General features: G+C 44.1%; 1 protein-coding gene across 2 annotated transcripts; it reads right to left on the bottom strand.

The window, feature by feature from the left end:
• Nucleotides 1-189: 189 nt before the first annotated feature.
• rbm14a (RNA binding motif protein 14a) lies at nt 190-11,744 on the bottom strand. 2 transcript variants are annotated; one of them, XM_080435181.1, is made up of 8 exons: nt 11,702-11,744; nt 10,566-10,748; nt 8,595-8,779; nt 7,867-8,058; nt 6,826-6,935; nt 6,108-6,368; nt 4,722-4,957; nt 190-4,571 (listed from the first exon to the last, which is right to left on the bottom strand). In XM_080435181.1, the coding sequence occupies exons 2-8, from the start codon at nt 10,721-10,723 to the stop codon at nt 4,043-4,045; spliced, it is 1,671 nt and encodes a 556-aa protein (XP_080291307.1). In that variant the 5' UTR covers nt 10,724-10,748; nt 11,702-11,744; the 3' UTR covers nt 190-4,042. The 2 variants fall into 2 exon arrangements, with proteins under 2 accessions (XP_080291307.1, XP_080291308.1); XM_080435182.1 differs by lacking the exon at nt 11,702-11,744 and adding an exon at nt 11,572-11,697.
• Nucleotides 11,745-12,418: the final 674 nt, after the last annotated feature.

Here is a 12,418-nt window from a genome sequence, read left to right on the forward strand (position 1 = left end):
TTGGAGATTTCTCTGTGAAGTGCTTTGAAACAAGGCCATTTGAAATTAAGACTTCAGAAAATATGTCTGCGTTTTGATGAAATACTCAAAGTTTACCAGCTATCTCAGTTCAACTCTGTTCTGACAAGATAATGAGCATGGCCCCGGTGTTTTTTATTGGCCAACAGCAAAAGATTAAGACAAGAAAACTATGGTTCAATTGAATGTTTATTGATAATTAAACCTTTCAAAGAACATATGACAAAAATGTAAATTTAAAACAAAAATAAGATAGCTGTTCACTGTCATTCACACAAGTTTTGTGAAATTGGGGGTGGGGGTTGTACGTTGTACCAGCAACCGATCCTGAAGCCAGGTTAGTCAACTGAAATGAGGGCCTACCAGTGTGCTCTTAAGCAAGGCACTTATCCCCCAAAGTGGCCCGAGGGCAAGAATATGGAAACTTAACCCATCTACATGTCCTGTGTCCAGCTCTGGCTTCGATGGCCTGGTACTTCTGACTTGGCCACCCTAGATGCAGGATGTGCCGTCAACAACCAGCCTGCTTCAGTGTGGTGGTATGGCTAAAGAAAGCGGGCCAAAAAGGTGTGGTGTGCGCGCGTGGGGGTATGAACTTGTTTGTATTTAAAAAATAAAAAACAGAAAATATTACATCCTGTGTTAAGATGATTCAAGATACATGGACCTGGCTGCTTGTGTGTATGTGTGTGTGAGCGCGCACACATTTTATGTTTAATTGTTGGATGTGTTCGGGGAGGGGGGAAGGGGAGTTGGATGTTGAGTGTACGGGGTTACTGTGTGTGGTCTGAGTGTTTACCTTAGTGGGGACACCCCCATCGTCCACAGCAAGTTTTCAGGCCTAACGCTGTTGTGTTCCCCATCCCACGCTACAGGGTTGCGTGTGGCGAGCGTCCAGGGCTTTAGGGCTCAGTTAGGCTCCCTCCCCACTCTAGCTGTAATAATCAGCGAGAGGAAGAAGGTGGCTGGAGCGGCAGCAACAACAAGGCATGCAACTAACAGATTCACATGGAGCAGGAGGAACATCATGTGAGAAAATGGAAGGAATGCCTACATGAAAATATGTTGAGTACACCAATCAAATGATGAATACCTTGTGTAGTGTGTGTGTGTGTGAGAGAGAAATAGGTGGGGCCGTGTGGAATACATTTTAGCGTGCACTACTAGAAAATGCCATGTTTAGTTTGGTTTGCCTGTGACATGTAGACTAGAAAGTGAGTGGAGGGAGTAGCCTATGATGATGACTACTGTAACTGCGTAGAGGATGTCAGTGTTATGATGAGGTGTGTTATGTCTGTTGAGATCGGAGGGGGGAGACAGAGGAGACAAAAGTCAGTCACCAATCCTACTCGCTGCTGGGCACATCAATGGCCCTTGTCTGGCAGACTTCATATACAGTATATAACAATACTAGCAGTCCCTTTCATATCTCTAGGACAGGCCAACAGCTCTACACCAACTGCTAGAAAATACACTTTTAATTAGTCTCCTATGCCACTACTCTTGCCTTTAGGTCTTACACGTGCCACAGCAGAGGTAAATACAAATTTCATTTTGTATCAATACTGGTCGAGAACCTAGTTCAGAGGATAACATTTTCATCAATTTCTTGGCTCTATTGAAGTCAAAGTGAATTTAGTCCAACCCCCAATACACATTGCAGGGCAGTCTGTAATCTCATACGTCACTGGTGCTCAACGTCAGGTGTGTACAAATGGAACCAAATGGACTGTTACGGGTCCATTTGGTTCCATTTGTACACAGAGCACGATGAACACTGAGGATGTTACAGTGTAGATTGGGGTCCCAAAGATACACATTTGTATCAAATGGGGGTCCTTGAAATTGAAAGGGTTGAGAATCACTTGTCACACATGATGCCTAACTACTGAATTTCAAACTCTTGACAGCAGGGCTTTTATCGAGGGAGGCTTAATAAGCACACACACACAATGGCCACACTGAACATCCTACGAGCAAAGAGGCTATACTGTTCCATTTACAGGCAATAGCCAAGACAAGCAGATTGCCCGTTTAAAACAGACCTGTGCAACAACCAGAACACTCCAATTAAGCCTACCTTAGATTACTAATCACAAACTCCAGCTCAAAAACTTGTAGGTCACCAAAAGCCATGGAAGATTCAAACACAAAATGATCTTTTAACAAGGATCTACGATGTCTTCATTTTCTTACAGTATATACCAGAAAGCTGTGTTCTATTAAAAACATTCCTTCAGTTAAAGAAATACAATCAACTACTATATTATCAGTCAGGCTCATAAAAAAAAACATACACACATTTGCAACCTGGTGTGAGTCATGTCTCAACATTTTGTCAGATTCACCAGAGGGTGTGACAAAGAGATTACAAAAACGTTTTCCCTCATCAATTAAGCCAAAGGGTTGTTTACCCACATCAAACACAATTTAGAAAACATAATTATGTTAACATGAGCCCAATGATGGCCTTTAAACAGTTTATATCTTGAATTCAAAAATAGGGCTGCAATTATCATTTAATTTCTTAGGGATGCTTGCTATCGATTACTATACCGATTAATCAAATAATTGTTGTACAACGGTGTCTTATCAAAAATACCAGCAATAGCCCATCTAGCTTGTAGATCTTGTATTTTCTGTATTTTGAAATTTTGTAAAGAAAATAAACCAAACCTTCCCCCCAAATTATTGATTTTATATATTCCACTACCCTGGCCAGAAATATAGGGTTACGATTTATTTAATTCATTAACTATGCAACCCAAGATCATTTGTTAGAGGACCAGACATGTTTTTAGCCAATATGCAGGTTAAAAAACGGGAAGTAATAACTTGGCTATCAAGGCAGGCTGATAGCATCACTAGCATGTTAGGTGTTCACTGCGGTGACCCAGATGGCCAGAGTCTGTTCACAGGCTTTCACCAGGAATTGCATGCCTTCACAACACTCCATCCATGTACTAGACAACATTCAGGATGGCTTTCATTCAACACAGGTATGTTTTCAAAACAATCACACAAATGCGATCTACTCGTGAATACATCCACAGGAAGTAGTGCTGATCAAGAATCACAAGTCATTCAGCTTTTCTGTCATTAATAATAATCACTTTAAATTAAAATAAATGGATTCTAGGTCAAGGACTACTCCTGCTCTAGCCAAGACAGATGACAGAAACCAAACGCTATGTGGGACATGCTCTTTGGCAGTGACACAGACAACCGGGCCATGCAGCACGTGCACAAATCTGTAGGTTTGTTCACTTATGGTCAGCATTCAGTCTCAGCCTTTAATGGTTGATGGGTTACCTCAATATTTACAGGAGCATGAAGGCACTCCTCTGGTGATGAACCATGGAAACCTACAAAGACCAGGTGGATACGCAGTATACTGTAGAATCTTAACCACATGAACCCATTCTGCAAAAATAGTCAATCTAAACATGTCCCGTTGTGATGTAGATCAGCCATTATCGGCAAAGAGATTTGGTGTATAAGGAATAAAAGGAGGTGGCCTAGTATAGACCCCGAAGGGACTCAAATTAATGAAGTATATAGGGTTTACGTGATTAATTAATTCTGTTCTGCCCATGTTTATCTGCAACAAATTTTACCATTTGGATCGTGAATTTCAATCTGATTGATCCCAGCATAAAAGACCTGGCCCGTCTGGTTGCAAATACAGAATGTGACCATCTACTAAATGGGTGCATGCCATCTCTAACACTAACCGTCCCATGAGTCATTCCCTGAAGCCTCCAGCATTACAAAGGCCCACTGACTCAACAGCCGTTCACCTCTTCACCTACCCCACAACCAGCCAAAAGAAGAGCTCGTTAGACTAGTTGGACTAGGCTTTTAGATCATGACCGCGCTCTTTCTGCCTCTCTATCTTTAATCTGTCCATTAAGAAAGTACAAATGCACACACACACACACGCGCGCGCGCGCGCACACCCACTCATACACACACATCTGCAACATGGTAAGGGAGGGGGGAGGGGGGGTGAGGACTGGGGGGACTATCGGTATGGGGGTTCTGGCGTGTGGTGGTAAGGGTATTCGTGGCGCTGGGGCAGGGATTGCCCGTGTGCGGGTGTCTGCTCATACGCTCTGGATGCGGCGGAGTAGCTTCCTGTGGCCCCGTAGGCTCCCGTTGCCGCGTACGCCGACGCGTAGCTCCCCGTGGAGGCGTCGTAGTTCCCCGTGGAGGCATCGTAGTTCGCCGTGGAGGCATCGTAGGCCCCGGCCGAGCGGTCGTAGCCCGCCGACGCGGCGCCGTAGCCCTGCGACGTGGCGTCGTAGCCCCCCGACGAGCCGTAGGCTCCCGACGAGGCGTAGGACACGGGCGGCGCGTAGGTGGTGGAGTCCGTGTAGGTGCCCGGAGGCGCTGGGGCCGCGTTGGTGGAGTTGTTGGCCGGTGGAGCCGGGGGGGGAGGAGGCGGGGGCGGTGGGGGGTTGGTGTAGGCGTACTGGAGGTATTGGTACTGCTGCTGGTACTGCTGGTAATTCTGGTACTGCTGCATCTGCTGGTAGTACTCCGCGTAACACCTGGAGGAAAGTCAAGGGTTTGTCTACTTATCATATTTGACAAAGAATGAAGAACGGATAGTCTGAGCAGAATAACACGGGGAGAATCAAAATGGTAACTTTTTGCATGGTATCTTCTACAGAGGCCGAGTGGGAGATTTCTGTCCGTACCTTGCAATGGGATCTGATGCTTCAGAGGCAGCGGGTGTGGCGGTGGCGGTGGGGGCAGCGGGGTCCTCGGGGCCGCCGGGTGGCGTGGGCAGCAGGGCGCGGCGTTTAGCGCGTATCTGAGGGACGGACCCCGGGACGGGGTCAGGGAGTAGCGGCCCTCTGCTTCCTCGGATTGGGCTGCGGTCGCGGTCGCCTGCCGATCCCACCTTTCGCCCAGCCTGCTGCTCGGCCAGAACCTTCAATTAAAATGCATGATTAGACAGCTGTCTCGGAATAAAACCTAATACTGTATCTGTGAATGGACATGTTTTGATGACAGTCGCTACCCAAATATTTGTATAAATAAAAACTAGTGCTGTGCCCGTTCTGATACGGCCGATTGCTGCTTGCAGCGTTGTCGAGAACCGCAGTATTGCTGCTTGCATCAATCGAGAACTGCTCATCTGATCAACTTCACACTGGACCCTCTTGGGTCCTCAGCAATAAATAATCCAACTGTGAAGTTCCTCAGATGAACAGTTCTTCAGATATGCTAACTGAGTTCAAGATTTTGCTCTTTTCTAAATATCGGTCAAAACATCCCTCGTCTCTCCAACTCCTGTCAACGGTTGGCCTCCATATAACACCATGTCATACATGAAATATATGCCTGCAGGAAGAGCAGTGTCTAATCAATAATTGGACTGTCATGGCAAAAATGTAAAACTATGTATGTTTTGGCATTTTTAAATCTCAGCCGAACTGGCGGTATCATTTTAAGATTTGCGTAGCTCATGGTGGGCCTGAGAGCTGAATATCCACTACTAGTGCTGCACGATTAATCAAAAAAAGATCGTGATCTCGATTCAGACACCTATGTGATCTCGATTTTAAATTATGACGATTTTTTTTTTTTTTTGCTTAATATTTTTATATTTACAAGACAATTGTGTGAGAATCGTGTGAGAATCGTGTGAGAATCGTGATCTCAATTCTTATGGAGGAAAATCGTGATTCACATTTGAGCAAGAATCGTGCAGCACTATCCACTACCCTTAATTTTTATGTTTACAAATCAAGTAGGTAGGTTATAGTTGCTTATCAAAACTACTGCAAAGTATTCCAATTGTTCTTTAGATTTTTTTTTATACGTCACTTAATTTTTTCTCCAGCAAATTGTCACATTTCAGAACATGTTTGTGCTGCCTTGGAGGTCTGCGCTTTGCAAACCATAAGACCAATAAATACTTAAATACTTCTGGTTCAGCAGCATTAAGTGAACGTATGCGTGTGCCAATGCATCCAAAAACCACTGTAGCTGAAAACATGCAAGCCTCCATCATCTCAACTTCAAAGTGCTGTTGATGAAAACTGAGCTAAACACGTTTATATAAAGTGTAAATAAACCTTCTGTCCCTGTTGGAAGAACTTGGCTCTTGCTGCCTCAAACAGGGCTGTGGGGTCTGGCACGCCATCTGAATCCGTGGTGGGGGCGGATTCCCCCGGGTCCTGGTACACCTGGTCAGCCACAGCACCATACACCTGGCTGGCCAGAGCGCCGTATATGGCCGGGTTAGGCCCTTTGGCCGCAGTGAGGCCCTTCAGCGCAGCGTAGGTGGGGTCAAAGGCTGTGGTGTTGTAGAAGGAGTTGTGAACGCTCTGCTGGACCTACAGGGACATCGACAGACAGGTGAGAAACAGGCAAGAAAAGAAAGGCATTTTACACAGGAATTGAAAGCTGGAATTTGTTTTAAAAATAGATTCCAAGCTTGTCTCTCTGAAATAGACATTATACATTTGTAGCTGGTATATAAGAAGGATATCTGTTATTTTTTATTGAAAAAAGAGTAACAGGTCGACCAGCAGTATGATATTATATAGATGAAAATGTAATTTCAAAAAAAAGATTGAAAAATAGTGAATAGTCAATCTACAAGCTCAGATCAGCTAATTTCCTCTCACAACATTGTAGTATGGCTAAGTATAAAAAAGTGGTTAAGTGGTTAAGAAAGAAAGATTGCTAACAAAACACAAACAGATGTGCATTACATCCTAGAACTTTTCTGGGCACGAACCAGTTCCAGGTCTCCCCCCTCTGACTATGGCAACCCCTGATGAAGTATACCTGTATGGGTAGTCCAGCAGCGGCAGCAGCAGCTGCTGCCAGCACGGCCGCCTGGCTCTGGTGATGTTCCAGGGAGGGAGGTGGTCTTGGGAGGAGGCCTTCTCTAGGTCCTGAGAAGAAAACACAGTGGACGACTTGCATGAATGTGTGGCTTTTTTATATTAGTCAAAACGATGTAAGAACAATCATTCATCCTTCATTGAATGCAATAATTAATTCACACGGAAATAGAAGTAGGGAACCCCTCCGTGAAGTAAATACCCTTATTTGGACTAGTAACCTCGTGGTAACGTGATGTCTTTTCAACTAATGTGATGACGTTCTGGCAACACAGAAGGGTGGGACCTTTTTCTTATTTCCACACATCAGCTCTACGGTATATTAATAACATAGTTATATTGAAAATAAGTGGTATTCATTCCCCTTTGACGTTTTGCCCTACATATACGTGATAACGGTATTTTTTTGCAAATCATGATATGGTGTATGGGACCAGAGATTAAAAAATATAGTTTGATCATTTAAGTGCCCTACTTCTGCGTTCACTGCCACTTACTGTGGTGGGGTACCCAACACTGTGTCCCAATGCTATTAGAAACTCCTATGTTTGGAATCATGTTGCTCCACGTTAACAACATGGGGGCTGCGACGCGTTCCGATGTGAACAAAGGTGCGAGGGCCCGGTCGTTCATCACTGCTTTTGCAGCTTTCATTTTATTGCGAACGCGGAAGGAGGCGCGCCTCCGACCAAGTGGAGCTTACTATGTAACCGTGCTCGGGTTGTGTGTGTGTCTGTGTGCATTCTGTGTGCATGCACTGCCTGTTTGCAGCCGCCAGAGGGCGCCATAGTGCAGGAATTTAGACAATGCTCTGATTAAAATGCACAACAGCCTGCAAAACACACACAGTCAATGTTCTCTCCCCATCACAGTGAAATAACACGGATTACAAGTCCGTAAATACACAATATTTTCGAGCTGCGTTCGCTTCCAGCGTTCGCGCGTCTTACTTGTATTATGTATTTCGACGGGGCACACTCACCTCCTCCCATAGCTACTCCCTCAGGGGCCATGCCGGCAGCGATCAGATTGTTGAGGGGCTGGGCCTTGGACAGCTCCACCGACAGCTGACGCCCTTTGAAGACGGTCCCATTTAGCGCTTCGATGGCCTGAACTGCATCCTCCTTTCTCTCCATGTGCACAAACGCATAACCAGCATTGGAACATAATCTCGCTGCAGGATAATAGGGGTGTTAGCTTGACACACAGTTGGTGGACGTTTGCATTTTTAACATGAACACTAGGCGATCACTCTGAGAAAATAGCAATCTACAAGCCCATGGTGCGCTGTGAGCTTGTAGATGGTCTATTTTCAGCAAAGAGATGTAATATGGGCTACTTTGGTATTTGTCTATGAAGCGGTTTGTTATAAATGGCTAATATTGGTTTACATTCTAAAATAATTCAGAAAGAATTATAATCAAAATCGTAATCCGGTTTCTAATTTGGTAGAGTTTACTTGGAACTTAAATCACGGTGCATGCCTATTTCCTAAATACAGCAGCTTAGCAATTATGTTAGGTGAACAGGCAGGAACATGCAATTATGGTGCAATTATTCTGCTTCATATTCAATTGTGACACCCATATTTGTGGGCTCGCTAAGGCGAGCACACTACTGTTATCTTTAATCAAAAATGTTTTGTGTTTAATTATCAAGGCTACCTCAAGCTTTCAATCAAAACGTTGAACAGATCGCCACAGGACTAACCTTTGACTTTGTCGCAGTCCAAAACTCTCCCAAAGGTCTGGAAGAGGCCGTGCAGGTCGTCAGCTGTGCATGTTGCGCTCAGGTTCCCCACAAAAACCTTGGTGGAGTTGGGTGGACGTGCACGTGACTCCTCCACCACCAGGGGCCTGCCTCTGTACTCCTTCCCATCAAGGTAGCGTATGGCCCTGCCAGAATGACCACACAAACCAACATCATCACCTGCAGGAATGGTGTTCAAGACTAACAGGAGCAGCACACACGTCAGGTGTGATTTGTAATTAAATACCACGTAGGGATGGGGCGGGTACATGGTTAACCACAAAATCCCTAGGCCTAATACATTTAGGACTGACGCATAGATGCATAGTTTTTTCCTGCATAGAGGAATTATTTATGCCTTTAGAGGCAGAGCAATGCTTTTAGTTTATTTAAAAAGCCAGGCCTTTGAACACTTTCAACCTGGCACCACTATTTTGGGAATGTGCATGTTTTAAAAAAAGATCACAGTGCAATGCGATATTGTAGATCAGCTACTTTAGAAAAATGTTTAAAGTAATCCAAGTCGAGAATATTGTCGAGTGAAATTCATCGTTTACCCTCCACTAACTTTATTGTTCAGATAAATATTGTATAGTTACGTTTGTTTTCCTTAGAGTGCCAGCTAGTAGCAACAAAATGAGACCATCTCCATCATTTTAGAGTAGTATTGGTTGCTTGCTACTAGTATACCCAGAGCACAACAATAAGCGTAACACGTGCTCCCAGTATACTTGGTGCCCAAGTAAGATGAGCCGTTTTCCCCCCCATCAACAAAACGATAACTAGGATAGTAGACAATCACCTGCCCTTTAAAATGGTGTATGACCTTCCACTCTCATCTCGCTCAAATTCACTCTCCTTCCCGCTTGCCATGTTGCAACCCCTCAGGGTGATGAAAGAGTACCGTAAACTTTACAGCGTTAAGTACCTTTCTGCCTCCCCATCTCCCATCGCATTGAGAACCACTGCTTTATACAGTAACTTACAGTATACTATCATCAAAGTGGGGCCCATGGAACCCCAGGGTTCTTTGGGGGGTTCCAGGAGGTCCCCAGTGTAAACAACACTTAAGACCCGTTTTATTCTTCGTCTACAAGCAATAAGCTTGTATAATCTGGCTATTAATTAGACTTTTTTGACAAATCGGGTCAAATGGGCAGTCGCTGGCACAAAATCTTTAAATGGGCCCACGGCCAAATACATATCACTTTGTGGGTCCTTGACATGAAAATGTTCGAGATGACTTTTCTTAAGTATGTCAAGCCTGAAGGTTCCTTGACGGGGGGTTGCAAATGGACCCTTGTAGATCTGTAACTCTTGAGAGTGCAACTGATAACTCTGAGAATGTAACCATATGGACCCGGAACACTCAAGAGTTAGTCTTTGAAATTACACATTTTTAGAACCACTGATGTAAACTTTACAGTTTTTAAGGGCCTGATGAAGTCATAAGTGTAAACTTTAGTTTTAAAGTACTTGTCGACTGCCCCCTCTTCCTTCAAGGTGATGAAGGCACAAGTGTAAACTTTACAGCCCCTCTACCTTCAAGGTGATGAAGGCATAAGGGTAAACTTTACAGCCCCTCTACCTTCAAGGTGATGAAGGCACAAGTGTAAACTTTACAGCCCCTCTACCTTCAAGGTGATGAAGGCACAAGTGTAAACTTTACAGCCCCTCTACTTTCAAGGTGATGAAGGCATAAGGGTAAACTTTACAGCCCCTCTACCTTCAAGGTGATGAAGGCACAAGTGTAAACTTTACAGCCCCTCTACTTTCAAGGTGATGAAGGCATAAGGGTAAACTTTACAGCCCCTCTACCTTCAAGGTGATGATGACACAAGCGTAACCTTTACAGTTTTAAAGTACCTGTCGGCTGCCCCCTCTCTCCCTTCACAGTGATGAAGGCAAGTGTAAACTTTAGTTTTAAAGTACCTGTCGGCTGCCCCCTCTCCCTTCAAGGTGATGAAGGCATACTGCCGCAGCAGGGAACAGGTGCCGATCTCCCCGTAGGGCGCAAACAACTTGTTGAGCTCCTCGTGAGTCGCATCCAACGGAAGGTTGCCCACAAACAACTTGACGTTGTCTGCCATCTCTCTCTCCGTTACAACCAGACACCTGGAGGGAAGCAGTCACATGGGTTAGAGCTCCACAGGGACTCACAGAGGACATTTATCATATTCTAAAGCAGTGGGTTCTCAGACATTTTAATTTCAAGGACCCCCATATAACTCTGAGAGTGTACAAATGGAACCAAATGGACCCATAAGGGTCCATTTGTACACACTCAGAGTTACAGACATGTAAGGGTCCATTTGGTTCCATTTGTACACTCTCAGAGTTACAGACATGTAAGGGTCCATTTGGTTCCATTTGTACACTCAGAGTTACAGACATGTAAGGGTCCATTGGTTCCATTATCTACACTCTCAGAGTTACAGACATGTAAGTCTATTTGGAACCCCCCCAAAGAACACAGATGGTCCCTGGACCCCACTTTGAGAACCACTGTTCTAAAGTCTACTCGAGATTCAACATTACACGTCATTTCCCACCAAGAATACGGGGCGACGATTATATCCAGCAATCGCTCTTCATTCGTATTATTATTACCACAACAAAATGTCTTCCAAAAACTTCACAATTATTTCCTTACATCGCTAAAGCTAGGTTTGTTTATTTTTTTACGTCAAAATCCAAAAGCTAACAAACTTCTAACGCAGTAGCGTCAGCATGCTAACCACACTCGCCTATTATATAGGCTCCCTTCACAGTATCGGTAGCATGCTAACCGGCTAAAGTATGCTAAACTGGCTCGACGTGCGGGCCATCTTGTATCAACGTCGCAACGATTATGCTAAGCTAACAAAGCTAATGTTAGCTTCTTTTTACCCCCCCCCTAGCTTTTGGTGAACGCGGTTAATGATATATCGATACGTACACATTAGTAGGAGGCGTTTATAGAGCGGTGGTTGCTTTGAAGTTATTTCTACTTGTCCTCCGAACTAAACAAAAAGGCATTTAGCCAACAGCCAGCTAGCTAACATTAATGTAATTCAGTCATTTCTTACCAGCGCGGTGTTCCAGCAGTGTTTCAACTAGCCTCACATCCGGTTCCGCCTTCTCCCGAGAGGGGGGGGGGGTCATTATGTTATCCTGAGGTACATTTTTGCCTTTCAAAGGATCCCTGGCTAATAAGCCTTACATGCCTTAATACATTATAATTGCCCCTATAACAAAAATGTCAAAACATTTATTTTTTATTTTAGAAATAGTTCATCTTTTACTCAAAGGGGAAAACCATAGAGGTATAATATAACGGGGGAAAACATCCGGGACCGTCACAAGTTGATGATGTCATTTGTCCATTTGTCCATGTGTAACCTCCGGTAACCTCGCGTCACCAGTCTTTCCACCTCAGTCTGCCATGTAGTACTAACAAAAAAATACTTCCTACGGTAAATATAAGCATGAAAACAATATTTAAAATATTAAACTATTAGCACAATTGTAGACAATTGTGATTATTATTACAAAACACACAGTAACCACTTCAGCCACATTTCGGCCATTTGAAAATAGACGATCTACAAGCTCACAATGCGTTGCGATGTGACGCATTGTGAGCTTGTAGATCTGCTATTTTCATATGATTTTTATACATTTGATAACTTGGGAAACGGGACATTCTGCACAATGAGTACTTTCTACTTTAGGTACTTTAAGTACATTTTGATAGCAATACTTGTGTACTTTTACTCAAGTAAATTTTGTAACAGAGTATTTCT

This window comes from Gymnoscopelus braueri (genome assembly GCF_963280865.1).
Source record: "Gymnoscopelus braueri genome assembly, chromosome: 8".
NCBI lineage: Eukaryota > Metazoa > Chordata > Actinopteri > Myctophiformes > Myctophidae > Gymnoscopelus > Gymnoscopelus braueri.